General features: G+C 37.2%; 1 protein-coding gene across 1 annotated transcript in view; it reads left to right on the top strand.

The window, feature by feature from the left end:
• The window catches only part of USH2A (usherin), a 930,744-nt gene that overhangs the window by 698,497 nt on the left and 214,973 nt on the right, over window positions 1-17,274 (top strand). The window contains exon 49 of the mRNA XM_052653949.1: window positions 5,378-5,599. Coding sequence (XP_052509909.1) covers window positions 5,378-5,599 — 222 coding nt within the window. The remainder of the gene's footprint in view (window positions 1-5,377; window positions 5,600-17,274) is intronic.

The raw sequence follows: 17,274 nt of genomic DNA, 5'->3' as shown, positions 1-17,274 counted from the left end.
AGAAATGTCTACATGTATCCTTTGCGTGTGTGTGTGCTTAACTGCTCAGTTGTGTCTGACTCTTTGCAACCCCATGGACAGTAGCCCGCCAGGTTCCTCTGTCCATGGGGATTCTCCAGGTAAGAATACTGGAATAGGTGGGTTGCCATGCCCTCCTCCAAGGGATCTTCCCAACCCAGGGATTGAACCAAGGTCTCTCACATTGCAGGCAGATTCTTTACCATCTGAGACACCATGGAAGCCTCTGTGTATCCTTTGCCCATATTTTAATTGGATCGTGTTTTTGCTGTTGAGTTGTAGTTCTTTGTGTATTCTGCATATTGGTACCTTATTAAATATATGATTTACAATTACTTTCTCCTGTGGGTCATAGTTTTAATCAGTTGGTAGAAGGAATGATGCTAAAGCTGAAACTCCAGTACTTTGGCCACCTCATGCGAAGAGTTGACTCATTGGAAAAGATTCTGATGCTGGGAGGGATTGGGGGCAGGAGGAGAAGAGGACGACAGAGGATGAGATGGCTGGATGGCATCACCGACTCGATGGACATGAGTCTGAGTGAACTCCGGGAGTTGGTGATGGACAGGGAGGCCTGGCATGCTGCAGTTCATGCTGTCGCAAAGAGTTGGACACGACTGAGCAACTGAACTGAACTGAACTGAACTGAAAGATGCTCAACACTTCTTAAATCTTGTTACGTTCTTTATTCCTCTTTCTAAAAAAGTTGATTTCTTTTGGTGGTCTGCATAAGCACCTGAAATTGCACTCATGAAGGTGTTTTCAGGTTATCTTCTTCAAAAATTTTGTTTAAAATTGAGAGCTAGATGATGTGAGAATTTGTGAGGATTATAACAGTTTTTCTGTTGAATAGTTTTTAAGGGGGGCAAAACCTCTTATGTGATTAAAAAAAAAAAACAGTTGAAAGAAAAGCTTACTACTCAATAACCAGATTAAATATAACTATACTATCATGCTCTTAATATAGCTGTCAGTTCTGTTCAGTCGCTCAGTTGTGTCCGACTCTTTGCGACCCCATGAACCACAGCACACCAGACCTCCCTATCCATCACCAACTCCCGGAGGTTACCCAAACCCATGTCCACTGAGTCGGTGATGTACAGACATATAATTATCAAGCTATCAAGTTATCTTTACATTTTAGTTTTTACCAGAATGAATCTTAGTTTTCACCAGTGTGAATCCTTAGTCCATTCATTTTTGCAGAAAACACACGGACAGAAATAGCATACCTAGTTGTGCCAGCAGGTTGATTTTTCCCTGCAGCTGCAACTTGATTTTTTTTTTAGTAAGATGGGAGTTTGCCTTACTTTCTTTGTTGGTTCTGGGGTTTCCTGAAGACTCACCTACAATGGTGTAAGACTGAACTTGTATTCAAATTGTTGGGCTACCTCTGCAACAGGGGCTACCAGATTTCCAGCTGTAATACTTGCAGCTTTTGTGCTTATACCACCCCTTCCTCATCCTTGAGGAAATAAAGGAAGAAATCAATGCTGTCTTTTCTGCCAGTGATCATGATATGCTCTAAAGGGTCTGGAATTAGTTACAGTACATGTTTGCTGTGTGATGTGAGAGGTCCTTACTGAAATTTGTGAAATTATGGGAATAATAGTGGTATCATTCCTTTACATACTGGTTTTAACTAGCTGTTCTACATGTAACTTAGTTGCTGAGTAATTATGAAAGAGTTCAGTTCTTTTTCATCACCCCATATTTGGGCAAATATGCTATACATCAGAAAACAGATTATATCTGAGATCTTACTGTTACTCTGCATTATTCTTTAACATGGTTTTGGTATAATATACTGTGAGCATTTTCCCCACTCAGCTTTTTTTCTTTTCTGTGTATTCGTTGGCCTCATAGTATTTCACTACCAGACTGCTGTCATTTAATGAGCTATTCCTCTGTTATTGAATGTGTCCACTCACATTGTGACTTAGGTACCTTAGCTTCATAGTACTCTTATCAAAACTTTTTGGATATCATTGTCATTTCTTTTTAGTGCTTTGAATACTTCTTTCTCTCCTCTTTCAAGTTAACTCAATCCTTATTCAGAGAAGGCAGTGGCATCCTACTCCAGTACTCTTGCCTAGAAAATCCCATGGACAGAGGAGCCAGGTAGGCTGCAGTCCATGGGGTCACAAAGAGTCGGACACGACTGAGCGACTTCCCTTTCACTTTTCACTTTCATGCATTGGAGAAGGAGATGGCAAGCCACTCCAGTGTTCTTGCCTGGAGAATCCCAGGGACAGGGGAGCCTGGTGGGCTGCTGTCAATGGGGTCGCACAGAGTCCGACACGACTGAAGTGACTTAACAGCAACAGTGTCTTTGCATGCCTAACACTTTTTAATTTTGATGAAGTCTAAATGATCTATTTTTCTTGTTGTTGCCTGTGCTTTTGGTGTCATATCCAAGAAATTATTGCCAAAGCCAATGTCATTAAACTTTTCTCCTATGCTTTCTTCTTAAAAATGTATAGTTTTAGCTTTTACATTTAGGTCTTGGGCCCATTTTTATTTAATTTTTGTATATAGTATAAGACATGGGTTCAACTTCATTCTTTCCATTTGGTTGTCTAGATTTTCCACTGACATTTGTTGAAAAGAAGGTCCTTTCCCCCAGTGAATGGTCTTGACATCCTTTTGGAAATCATTTGATTATATATGCAAGGTTTTAGTTCTGAGCTCTCTATTTGGTTCCATTGGTTTATATGTCTGTCTTTGTACTAGGATCACATCATTTTGATTACCATAGCTTTACTGTAAGGTTTGAAATCAAGCAACGTGAGATTGACAGCTTTATTCTTTTTTAAGATTGTTTGGCTATCTGAAGTACCTGGAGACTCCATTTGAATATTAAGGCTGAGTTTTCTATTTCTGCAAGAAGTATTATTGGGATTTTAATAGGGATTACATTGAATAGATCACTTTGTATAATATTGACATATTAACAATATCAGGTCTTCTAATCCTTGAATGTGGAATATCCAATTTAATTCTAATTTCTTTTAGTCACAGTTTGTAGTTTTCACTCTACATTTCCTTTACCTCCTTGATTAAGCTTATTCTTAAGTGCTTTTATATTATTGTAAATGAAATTGTTTTTTAAATTTCCTTTACAAATTTTTCATTTTTATTTTTATAATATATATTTTGTATGTTGACTTTATATCCTGCAACTCTGCTGAATTCTCTTATTAGTTCAGACTGGGTTTTGAGTGTGAAATCTTTAGGGTTTTTCTACCCATGAAATTACATTGTCTGTGAACAGAGATAAATTTTACTTCTTCCATTTCAGTATGGATGCCTTTTATTTCTTTTTCTTGCCAAATTGCTCTGGTTATTCTTTAAATATTATGTTGAATAGAAATGGTGAAAATCATCTTCCTGATCTTAGAAGAAATGATTTCTTGAGTATAACATCAGTTGTAGGGTTTTCTCACATACTTATTATTGTGTTGAGGTATTCTCTTCTACTTCTGGTTTTTTAAATGTTTTTCTAACAGAAAAGTTTTGAATTTTGTCAAATGTTTTTTCTGTACAAGTGGGATGGCCATGTGTTTTCCTTCTTTCATTCTACTAACATGGTTGTATTACACTGACTGATTTTTGTATGTTGAGTTATCCTTGCATTTCAAGAATAAATCCCACTTGGTTATGTTGTATAATCCTTTTCATGTGCTACTGAAAGAGGAAAAGAAAGAATGTTTGAGAGAATTCTCCAGTGAAGCCATCTAGTCCAGGACTTTTCTTTGCAGGGAGGTTTTGATTAGTGATTCAATCCTGTTACTAGCTATCAGTCTATTCAGATTTTCTATTTCTTCATGATTTAGTCTTGGTAGGTTACATGCTTCTATTATTTGTCCATTTCATCTAGTGGGATGGGTTTTTGACCAATAAATTTTGGACAAGAAAGACCTCAGGGATAACTGCTAAGAGTTCTTGTCCTATTTTTGTGCTCTTTATATATCTGCCCATAGTTAAATATTGTCCCATATTTTAAATATTATTTTGGTTAGCAGTTCATCTTGCTTTTACTATCCAAGTTTTGGCATATCCTGGCTTCATAAGAAGATGAGCTAATTGACAGAGATCAAGGAGTCGAGGACTGTGAATTCCTGAGGCAATCCTTAATTCTTCATGGATCTTGTGCCTTTTCTTAAGAAGGTTTGGCAAGTTATTAACTAGATTATGCAAATCTTTTCTGGACCTTGATTTAAATTTGTAAAACCTGCCAGGTTGGCCATCATATTCGCATACCTTATAAGATTTAATGAAGGGATAGTGTCCAGGGATAAAGATATGTTTAAGAAGAGGCGGTGGAGGAAAGAAAAAAGGGTCTGTTGAAGATGTGGAAAGGAGAAAATTAGTAAGGCAAAAGGGAGAGAAGGTCAGGGTTCAGGGGGTTAGGAAGGAGGTCAACCCTGAATTGGTCATGAGATACAAAAGGAAGATGAAGTTTGATTTCCAGATCTTCCAATTTCTTATTAGTCTTTTCTAAGATTTCCTTCAGAAAATCTATTAAAATTTTTTTCTGTCTTTAGAGTTTTCCTATCTTTTAGACAATGCTTCATACCAAAAAAAAAAAAAAAAAAAAAAAAAAGCAGACTACTGATATTTAGAGTATTTGAACCCTTTCATCCCAAGGCACTATGCAAAAGATTATTTTATTCTTATCTCAGGTTTCCCAGAATATCACGTGAAGGGTAAATGTAGATGTAACTATGTCAGTGAAAATCAGTGTCCACCATAGCTCAGCAAAATACTCATATGCAGACTTGAATATAGTATTTTTACCTCTTCTCACTTGATTAACCTTTTCACTGGAAATATTTTTGATTAAATAAATATAGTTTAAGTAAATTATAATCAAAAGCAATATGAGTTTATCAAGAATTGTTTTCTGAATCCATCCAAAAAATTTTTTTTCCAAAAAAAATTATACTAAATAGATAGAAGAGTATTTGTACACAGATCTTTTTTATAATGCCACTTAATCCATGTCACCAGAACTTCATGTGTTCATGTAGTAGCAGTCAGAGAGAAAATAGGCAACATAGCCTTGCCTCTAAGTTGGCATATGTGTATGTCATGTTTATGCACCTTCAACATGTTTGTTTATACATGTTTATCACCTTCAGTGCAAAATTAAACCATGTTTATACACCGTCAGCACAAAAATGTTCATACACCTTAATGTAAAAATTTTGAAGTTGTATTGAGATTTTCTATCTCTGGTATGACAGTATCCTGTCAACTGGTTGGCATCTGCAAGATTGTTGTGATAACATTTCATTGTGAGTCAAAGCATATTTTTTTAACTCATGCAATGATGGTTATTGTCCTAAATTGACAGGTGAAGTATGTTGTCCAGATGAACAGCACAATCGGGTTTCCGCTGGCCTAGGCAACTCCTGCTGTGACAGAATGCCGTACTCCACCTCAGGAAAGCAGATTTGCTGTGCTGGGAGGCTCCACGATGGCCACGGCCAGCAGTGCTGTGGTGGACAGATTGTGAGCAAAGATTTCGAGTGCTGCGGGGGAGAGGAAGAGGGTGTGGTGTACAGTCGCCTTCCAGGTAAGGGATCCTTGTCTACTTTTCAGTAAACAGAGAATCTGTGAAGCAGAGAAGTTGACAGATTTGCCTTAGATATAAAACATTACGTAATGAAAGTTTATTTTAGTTACACCTGATGCAACAACTAACTACACACTGTCTAATAAAGAAAAATGTAATCTCACATTTTTATGTGCATGTAATGCATTTCATAAAAACAGACCAAAATTCTTTCTTCTTGAAAAGTGTCATGTCCACCAAAAAGCAAACAAACACATGAATGCGTTGGTTCTGGACCAAGAGAATAATTCACAGCAATACTGATAAGGTACAAATTATTACTGATGATGTTGTGTACGAATTCTTTTACTCCCTTTTTGCTATAGCTGTTAAATTAACGTCAATAGCAATCATTGTCATTGAGTATTTACTACCAAGGAGGTACCATGCCCAGTGTTTTATACATTATTACCTCAGTTAATCTTTACAAAATGGTTACTATTATTATTCATATTTTTAAATGAAGGAACTGAGGCACAGAGATTAGATATTTGCACAAGATTACACATTTAGTCAGATCTAGATTTGGGTGCGCCTGAAAGGTATAAAATTGGGACAATGGTCTTTAAGAAAACAAAATGATGACAAAACAAAATATAAAAGTAAATATTTCTAAGGGAAAAATAAATTATAAGAATTATAATTTTAATTATATAACTTCTGGCATCTCTATTTTTTTCCCCTGACACGTTTAACTTATACCCTTGGTCACCTTTTCATATAAAAATGGCTTTGTACTATAATTATCTAGAGAGAATAGAAAGATATTATCTAGAGAGAGTACATAATTCATTCTTTTCTGTTACATAGTTGATCAAACTATTTTTTAATGATTTTAAGTTTATAGAAGTGACTTTAAGCTTCACAACTCATCAATATAATTTTATAGAAATGTTTGATTTTTGTCAAATTTGGAGAAATACCTACCAAGGTTTTTTTAAAGTTTTAGAACGTTTTAACTTTTTTTTGTCTTAAGGTGATTTGCAGTGACTCGTCTTAGCTATTTGTTGACTTGACAGTATCATTACCAGTTTTCATGGATATCCTTACTGTATGACTGAATTTATAAGCTGTATTTTGTCATAGTTGCCATTGTTTTATCTACAAATGAGTAAGAAATTGAGATTTTTCCAATATGAGCTATTTCTGTTCATAATTTGTATGATCAAAGTAATCAAATTGCTTATGCATTGCTTCAATCCTGCTGCTGCTGCTGCTAAGTCGCTTCAGTCGTGTCCGACTCTGTGAGACCCCATAGACGGCAGCCCATCAGGCTTCTCCATCCCTGGGATTCTCCAGGCAAGAACACTGGATTGGCTTGCCATTTCCTTCTCCAGTGCATGAAAGTTTAAAGTGAAAAGGAAGTCGCTCAGTCGTGTCCGACTCTTAGCGACCCCACAGACTGCAGCCCACCAGGCTCCTCCGTCCATGGGAGTTTCCAGGCAAGAGTACTGGAGTGGGGTGCCAGTGCCTTCTCCGGCTTCAATCCTAGATCCAACATTTTCTTTTAATAGTTTCCTACTTTGGGTATGATTTGAAATTTATCTTGTTACAGTTTTCTTCTTGATGTCAGAATATTTCAGTTGATTCCATTGTTCATTTTTATAGCTTTTGTCTCATATTAATTTTTCTATCTGATCTTTCTTTAAACCTTTCCTTTGCATGCATACAAATTAAAAGTTTGTGATTTCTCGCATTCCTTATCTTTCCAAATTGTGGTTAAAATGACATATTTAAGCCTTGACAATTTTTTAAAGAAAGTGACTGAAATCACATTAGCTACTGAACCCAAACTAAATATTCCCCAGACTCAACTTCCCCTTGGTTTGAGCTCAAAAGGGTCCACCTCAGTCTTAACCAATATAAGGACACATATAACAGAGGGCAACTTAAAAGGGCAAGAGACAGTGGCCAAAACAAACTGTAGTTTTATGTCATACATTTGCAAATTTCATAAAAATATATAACCATGATTGCCTTGGAAGGGGCTCACGTAAGCAAAGGACCTTGAAGATCAAGTTTTCTGAGCTTTAAGGTAAATCTACCCCTACAACTAGCATGTGTTGGAAGTCTAGCCCCTCCAAGTTAAGATTTTGGGACATCATAGTATCTTGATGGAGATGAACTATGAACTCTCCACTATCTTTCTATAATTTCTTCTCTTTTCAAAAAACTCAAAGAATTATCCATAATACAAGTACCAATTATTTAAATTATGATAGTTTTATTGTTAAATATCATGTTCTTATATACATTCTGTTTTCTGTAAAGTTCTGATGTAAACTATTAAGAGGAGCTCTTCAATAATGAAGTTAATCAAAATGATTGAAAGTATCGATCCTGGCTATACCAAAATCTTGTCCCTTGATAAGAATATAGACTCTCAGTATTTGGGTAGCCCTTGGACTGCAAGGAGATAGAACCAGTCCATTCTGAAGGAGATCAGCCCTGGGATTTCTTTGGAGGGAATGAGGCTGAAGCTGAAACTCCAGTACTTTGGCCACCTCATGCAAAGAGTTGACTCATTGGAAAAGACTCTGATGCTGGGAGGGATTGGGGGCAGGAGGAGAAGGGGACTACAGAGGATGAGATGGCTGGATGGCATCACCGACTCGATGGATGTGAGTCTGAGTGAACTCCAGGAGTTGGTGATGGACAGGGAGGCCTGGCGTGCTGTGATTCATGGGGTCGCAAAGAGTCGGACATGACTGAGCGAGAACTCAGTATATAAATAAGAAATGCTAAATTTAATTAAAATAAATTTTTAATCTTTAATTATTCATAATTAAATTTCAATCCTCCCAATGTGGGAAAGACTAATTTCCTTCTTTGAACCAAAGGGGGAAAAAAAAACCACCCTGATTTCTGGTTATTTATTTTTATCTCTGAATAGCTATCAAGGGTACTTCCAAGGCATTTACTATCCTGTGAAGTTGTAGATTGCCTCTCTGGATCCACAACTGTATGCATCTTAGGCATTCTTAAAATCCAAACCAGTGGGATATATCTAGAGGAGGATTTTAATATATATGCTGTCAAGTTGGCTGATAGTCATATGTCACTATGTTGGTTTCCATCAACTGTCCAAAAAATAGTAAGAGTGAATAGTTGTCCTACATACAACAGAATTAGATTTCGATTATGACATTTTCATTGACCTGGCGAATTTAAGGATTACCTCTGGATCTGTCCTATAAGCTAACAAGAAACTTGACTTTGCCAGGAAAAACAAGCAAAAACAAAAAGGAAAAACCAACCTCCCAATGTAGACGCACAGTCATTTCAGAAATTTCCTCCATGGATAGTAGATGTGAGAGACTATTATTCCAAATATAGTCAAGAAATATAGCCAATCAAGAAATCCAGCCCAGTGTCTCCTTGTTGTTATTCAGTTGCTCAGTTGTGACTAACTCTTTGTGACCCCATCGACTGCAGCACATCAGGCTTTCCTGTCTATCACCTTCTCCTGGAGCTTACTCAAACTCATGTCCATTGAGTCGGTGATGCCATCTAACCATCCTGTCCTCTGTCATTCCCTTCTCCTCCTGCCTTCAATCTTTCCCAGCATCAGGATCTTTTCTAATGAGTCACCACTTCACATCAGGTGGCCAGTGTATTGGAGCTTCAGCTTCAGCATCAGTCCTTCCAATGAATATTCAGGGTTGATTTCCTTTAGGATTGACGGGTTTGACCTCCTTGCAGTCCAAGGAACTCCAAGATACTGTTTACTGGCTAAAAGATGTACACAAAGAACAGGAGACAAATTATAGCAAGGATTTCCCTGGTGGCCAGGTGGTTAAGACTTTGACTTCTAGTACAGGGAGCAGCGGTTCAATCCCTGGGCGGAGGAACGAAGATCCCACATGCCTCATGGCCAAAAAGACCAAAACATAAAAAAAAGAAAGAAATATTGTAACAGATTCAATAAAGACCTAAAAATATTACAATATGAAAAAGTAGACAACATTCCATTTTCACTGTTTGCCAAGCTGAGTTCTATGTGCTTCATATACATTGATATGTTTCATCCTTAGAGCAAACCCTGTGAGATAGGTACTATTATTATCTCCATTTTACAGATGAAGAAAGAGAAGCACTTCCAATGGAAGTTTAAAACTTTCTCCAAATCACACGTCAAGTCAGTGGCTGTATTACTTCAGGTATCACTCATCGTTATTGTAAATGAATCTCAAAATGTATAAAGGCTCAAACACCATGGAGGTTCATTTCTTTCCCATATAGTAGGACTGTGATGTGAATGTTGTCATCCAAGTAGCTCTCTTTCCCGCAGTCGTTCTGATTGTTGAAAGTGCTGCTGTTTTCAACAGGTAGAGTCTCAAATTACCTGGGAATTGTATCCATTCCTGCAATCATAAGAAGGAAAAAGTATAAAATAACAGATGTGTAATTGTTTTTATTGGCCAGACCTATGAATAGCAGATACTTTTATTAACAGTTTATTGAAACTCAGCTATCTATAGATACCTAAATGCAAGGGAGGCTGGGAGATTTGCCTGTGAATCTCCTGCCCCTATGACTAAGAGGTGTTGCTAACTCCATCCGTATAGTTAAGCTCTTAACCTTTATGAGCATTCTCTTACTGAACAAGCATTGGATACTCTCCAACCCAAACCATATCAGTGTTCATCAGAACAGAGGAGCAGGCCCGGTAACTACCAAGTTCCAAACATTTTGAGGATGACCAGAAAAAACGAGAGAGATTGACTGCACACCACACATGAGCCAAAGTTAGCAGAAAAGGTGCTGTGAATGTGTGCTAGGCTCTAAAGCAGCAACTTTTAAAGTATGGACAAGGGAATTCTGAAGGTGTGATCAAAACTATTTTCGCAATAATACTAAACTATTGCATACTAACCTATTCACCTTCATTCTCTCGTACTATACAGTGGAGTTGTCCAGAGATTACATGACATGTAATACTGCAGAAGAGTTCTCTGGTTTTCTTAATTGAAGTATAGTTGATGTACAATATTATATGTTATATGCATACAATTTAGTGATTCATACGTTTTAAAGGTTGTATTCTATTTATGGTCTCCCCTGGTGCCTGAGACAGTAAAGAATTAATGAAGAATCCACCTGCAATGCAGGAGACCCAGGTTTGATCCCTGGGTCGGGAAGCTGCCCTGGAGAAGAGAATGGCTAACCACTCCAGTATTCTTGCCTGGAGAATTCCATAAACAGAGGAGGAACCTGGCAGACTACAGTCCATGGGGTCCCAAAGAGTTGAACATGAATGAGCAACTAACACTTTCACTTTCATTCTATTTATAGTTATTATAAAATATTGACTATATTCCCTATGGTATAAAATCTATCCTTGTTGCTTATTTTTGTACATAGTGCCTTGTATCTCTTAATCCTCTACCCTTTACCTCTTCTCCCTTCCCTCTCCCCACTGGTAACCACTTATTTGTTCTGTATCGGTAAATCTGCTTCTTTCTTGTTATATATTCACTAGTTTATTGATTCCATGTGTAAATGATAACATACTGTGTTTGTCTTTCTCTGTCTGATTTATTTCACTTAGTATAATGACTTCCAAGTCCACCCATGTTACTGCAAATGACACAATTTCATTCTTTTTTTATGACTGAGCAGCGTTCCATTGTGTATATATATGCCACGTCTTCTTTATCCATTCATCTGCTGATGGACATTTAGGTTGCTTTCATGATATTGCAAAAGTTGAATGTACAAACAGAGGAATTCAGGTAGTTCTGTTAAGCCAGATGTTAAAGAGACTTGCAAAACTGTAAAACAACGTCATTCTTCTTGCTGAGTTTGGAAATGTGTTTATTTTTCAAAAAATTTATATTAACATGTTATCTATTTATTATTATTTTAGGTGAATTAATGAATACCTATTTCAAACATTCCAGTATTAAGCTCTAATCTAGTTCAGTTCAGTCACTCAGTCATCTCCGACTCTTTGTGAACCCATGAACCATGGCACGCCAAGTTCCCTGTCCATCACCAACTTCCGGAGTCCACCCAAACTCATGTCCATTGAGTCAGTGATGCCATCCAACCATCTCATCCTCTGTCATCCCCTTCTCCTCCTGCCCTCAATTTTTCCCAGGATCAAGGTCTTTTCAAATGAGTCAGCTCTTCGCATCAGGTGGCCAAAGTATTGGAGTTTCAGCTTCAGCATCAGTCCTTCCAATACCCAGGACGATCTCCTTTAGTATGGACTGGTTGGATCTCCTTGCAGTCCAAGAGACTCTCAAGAGTCTTCTCCAACACCACAGTTCAAATGCATCAATTCTTCAGCACTCAGCTTTCTTTATAGTCCAACTCTAACATCCATACATGACCACTGGAAAACCAAAGCCTTGACTAGACAGACATTGTTGGCAAAGTAATGTCTCTGCTTTTTAATATGCTGTCTAGGTTGGTCATAACTTTCCTTCCAAGGAGTAAGCATCTTTTAATTTCATGGCTGCAATCTCCATCTACAGTGATTTCGGAGCCCAAGAAAATAAAGTCGGCCACTGTTTCTGCTGTTTGTTTTCCCATCTATTTGCCATGAATTGATAGGATCTAGTCTAGTAAATATCAACAAATATAACCCACATAAACAAAAGCTATTTGTAATCCTGGTTTATTTGTGAAAGTATAAAGGGGTCCTGACATCAAACTTTAAGAATCAATGCCTTAAGGCTTACTCTACTAGGAAATCATGACCATTAGTTAGTTATCCTGTACTGTGACTAATCAGTTGAGTAACTCTTATTCCTTTGGATGAGTTAATGGATCTGAAAACAGATCCATTAAAGACAGAACCATTGTTGTAGAGAAGTGGGGATGCAAAAGTGTTGCCCCCTAATACCATAATGAGCCAGAGTGTTAAAACAGCAGCACTGTCTCATTTTAACATTGTTGTTGTTCTGTTGTTTTTATTTTTAGTCAATTGCCATATTCTTTCATTCAGTAAATTTATATTGTGTTTGATTATATTCAAAATATTCTCAGTGTTTTGTGGGTATGAAATGGCTAAGATTCTATTTCTATCCTTAAGGACTTGCAATCTAATCAAGGAGAAAAGTGCCTGTATGGTTAAACATAGGCATATGAGAAGGATGAATATATAAGCATAGTCTTAAAACTGAGTGATCACTCCATCCAAAGTGATGAAGAAAGCTAAACTACTGAATCAGAACCACAAACAAGGAGTGAGATTTTGAGATGCATGGATGGAAGAAGGATGTTTCAGCTAGAGGGCATAGCCTGAGCTGAAGTGTGAAATTAGCAACGTGTAAAGCACGTCTAGGTAGGGGTGAGCAGTTGGGTTTATTGGAGGTAGACACAGCATGTAAGCAAATAGAGGGAGATAAACCTGAAGAGCCAAAAGGATTTGAACCTTGTTTGGTACTCGGGGAAGAGTTGAGGGGATAATAATAACTGTGATTTGAGATAAATCAGATTGGAGTGACAAAATGGATGTGAAGGAGACAGAAAGATAAGTCCCTTAAAACACCATTGCCAAAAGCAAAAGCAAATTTAAGTCTGTTGAAACATTCTTGCCCAAAGTGCCTTCCCTAAGCATGGATTGCCCACTAGGACAAGGTTCTGAGTCTCTGGAATGTTCTACGCTCCTGGTAGAGTCTTTTGAAAGTGGCATACCCTCACTTCAAATAGTAATGTGTAGGATACACCCAAAAATTTGCCTGCCATTTCACAGGCCCTTGAAGTCCATTCATGGGCCCAAACTTCAGAATCCCCAAATTTCAATAAGATACCCATCCTATCCAAATATTTCTTAAGCAAACTGTGACATTCCTCAATTCCTGTGACTCAAAATTAGCTCCACAGTCCTCCTGACCTTTGGCAGTTCCGCTAACTCTAGTAATCATGGTGGACTGAAGAAATGAGCCTTTTAAAAAGGAAAAAAAAAAAAAAATCTCTTTTTAGTCTCTTGACCTCCCTGCAGGTTTCACTGAAAATAGACACGTTCCACATGTCTTTTTTCCTCTCTCTGTTGCCGCTCCCTCCTGTCGCCCCTAATGATTATGACCTCAATGACCTTCCAGAATATCCATATGGCCCTTTCTCTCCTCAACCTAGCAGCACCATACCTGCTGCATGAGGGTTTGGATCTCATAATATTGTTCCTAAGCCTGGCCTCTCTCCCTGCCTGGCATTGTGTGCCTGCCACAAGACCGGGCTGGCTCATAAAACATCTCTTTATGTACTTTATTACTTAAACTCTTTTATTTGCCTGCAGGAGCCCTTTAACAAAATCACATTGAATTGACTTTCTCACACCAAATCAAATCTCCCTGGTCCCAGTTCAGTTGTCTTTGTCAATATGTATTTTATAAATGGAGTGAATTAACAGATGCTGTTGGAACAGAAGTGCTGGGGTAGCGTTTATGTTTTTAGTGCTCTCTCTGGGCAGATGAGTTGTGTAGGAGTGTTATACAGGTACCTCGGGATGAAAGTCATGCTCGTCATTTCAGTGGATGTGTATTCTTAACCATTTTCTTTGACTATATTTTCAACCTCTTTATTACTCTTTTTATTTGTAGTGTTTGCTTATATGGTTTTATCATTTGTGCCATCAGTCTTGGCTTTGACTTGATTATACCCCTTCATATTAAAAGACGAAAATTAAAGCCTCTCTGTCATGCTGAAAGGACAAGATTTTCTGTTAGCCAAGAGGAACTGATGATGACATACCTTGGGAACAGATTGCTTTAGTTCTATTATCTGTGTTGTCCATGCAGTCTTGGGTATGAAACTCTGGGTTGAAACTCTTCTAGAATACGGTTCTGGGTTTCCATACCCTTGACTGGGACAGCTGTAGAATGAATGGCTAATCCTGTTACATAGATGGGATTTGGGGACTTTACAGAGAGGAAAATACATTACAGAAATACATTGTGTAAGGCCTGTATTGAAAGAAGAGTTCCCAGGAAGATTTCCATATGACATAATGAACTTTTGAAAAGTGTAATATATAAACACTATGAAATACACTGCAATGATTTGGGAAATGTTTTCACCCTACCCTGTCTCAGTTTTGTGGGGGTAGTCTTAGAGCCATCTGCTGGTGAAGAAAAAATGCATTTCTTTTCTTTCATGTTCTGCCATCAACTTTATGTTTGTCCTTAGAATGACTAAACACAAGTATTCTTTTTTTTTTTAACATTCTTCTAAATCTGAAATATAATCCCGTGGCTTAAAACGTGGTCTCCATGGTTAATCCCAGAGTTCCACAATGATTTGTCATATTCTACACTCTGTTTTTTATGACTATATTATTTTTATCTCAAAAGCATGCTAATTCTTGGGCTTTTTTTTTAATGGAGCACTTGTTTTATAGAATTAATGATTTAGAGACTAATCAGGATTAGATATTTATAAATGTTCTCCTTTCAGCCATAGACAATAAGTAAGTGTTGGTAATATGTTGGAAGTATTCATAATATTATGAGTAAAAAAATTATTTCCTTCACTATCTTTCAGTTTTATCCAATACAGTGGAAGCTATCCATTGGTTATATATGCAGTTTGGAAAACTAATATAGGTTGTTTGATCTCAAAGAGAAATATCTAATAGTTCAGGGCATACTCTACCCTTTTAATAATATCTGCATCTTGTTCAAAGAGAATCTCCACATTTGTACAAATTTAATGAAGAGCCTCTGGAAGTATAGATCAATCCATCAATAATACATGACCCATTTTGTTTTTCTTTGGGCATATTTAAAACTGTGCTTTCTCTGTGTCAAAGTTCAAAAGTCAAGTGCTCCATGTGATAAATTAGGTAGGGTCAAAAGTTATTGCAATGCAGTTTCAGAAGAGTGTCTCTGAATTTGCAGCTCATTCATGCTGAAGTGATGCACTATGGGAATTACTACCAAGCTCTGCTCGGCAACATCTGCTCTCCCTAAGTGAGTTAGTGCACGTCAGACATCTTTATGTCAGAATATTGCAGTGATGGATGCAGTCTTCAGAAAATGCTGCATAAAAATCTGGTGTGCCGTTCTGGCCATTAAGTGAAATTACTATTTAAATTAATGGCACTGTCACAGTTTATCTGTGCAAAGAATGAACGCTGATTAGGGTATTAAGTAATTAGCAATTTATCACACTGGAACAAGGTTGATAATAATTAAAGAAGTAATGGTTTACCAAAGAAACTAGAAAGGGAGTCACTTCTTGTTATGTGAGTGAAATCTTGGCTGAAAATTTTAATTCAGTGAAACAAAGATGAAGCTCTTTGTGAAAGAATGCATCTTTTTTTTTTCTTTTCTAGTGTAAAAACAGTTCATTATCAAAATTTTAGTTGACCTGTCAAAAGTCCCTCAGAGCGATCAGATGACTGATTAGGAGTTTGGAATTAGGTCAATGTCTGCATTTTGATTTTATACTGAAAGCATGGTGGAACCATAAAGTAATTTGGGAGTGTGGGGCGGAGAATGTATTCTGCTCCCTAAAGGGCCGGTTTTCAGATTTTGATTGCTCTTTAAAATAGAAACATGAATTACTTTAAGAAAAGTGCTAGAGAAAAAAAATGACAGCAAAGAATCCAAGGTTGTATTTAAATGTCTGATCAGAAGGCAGCAGAAAAAAAACATGAGCAAACAATATAAAACTTGAAGCTGTGGATTTTTTTTTGTGTGTATGTGAATTTTACCCATCGTAATCAAGACTCAGACTACAATGATAGCCCTGCAGTGTATATTTTTCTGAAGAAACTTTCCCTGGAAATGTTACAAACAACTAAAATTAATACTAAAGTACCAAAAAACCCCACAGTTTACCTTTAAACCAATTACTTTGGACACGTATCACCTTTAAACATGGTGATGAAATGCAGTAATGATCAATGTATATTATTAATCAAAAGTTAAAATGTTTTAATATTGAACTTTTTTCAAAGTGGAAAGGTCAGTGAGAGGGTCCTTTGGAGTCATGAGTGGACAAACATCTTTCTTAAGGCATGTGTCAAATCAGTGTCTACTTTCGGTGATTTTTTTTAATAATCTAAAAAGTACTTAAAATTCATTTGTCTGTTATTAGGGGGCTATTTCATAGTATACGTATACGTACGGGACCAGATTAAACAATTTAGGACCCCTGGGCACTTTGAAGTTGAGTCTCTTTGTGTTATCAGTCAGGACTAATAATAAATAAACAAAATTATAATTAAGTCATTCATCACATTGCACTGCTGTGTAACTGGATATAAATTCTACTATGATAGCCCAGTGACATGGGGTATATGTACCTTAATTTCTAGTTTAATCTGACTCTAGAGCATTGTTTGCTTATTCAGCCTTTTATGTCTATATTTTTGCTGTGTCTCTTCTATGGCAAGATCTAAATGACATGAACTCAGGAAGTTACACTGAATTGGGTGGGAGAAAGGAGGCTCTTTGGTACTTCAGGTACACCTGTCTTTCACTGAGAAGTGTGGGTCAATGACTATCCCCACAAGGTCTTTCTGCCACCACCCTCCACCTCTTACCCACATCTAGCAATGGATCTACTTGCAGCTGGAAAAATGCTGGCCAACTGGTTTACCTGATCAGTGAGCATGATCAACTGGTTTTGAACACAAATCTCTCTTATCATCCAAGGATGGCTACAGTTGCTGCTGGATT

Source organism: Budorcas taxicolor, chromosome 16 (assembly GCF_023091745.1).
Source record: "Budorcas taxicolor isolate Tak-1 chromosome 16, Takin1.1, whole genome shotgun sequence".
Lineage (NCBI taxonomy): Eukaryota > Metazoa > Chordata > Mammalia > Artiodactyla > Bovidae > Budorcas > Budorcas taxicolor.
Note: the sequence above shows the minus strand (reverse complement) of the source record. Positions and strands in the feature narration are given on the sequence as shown.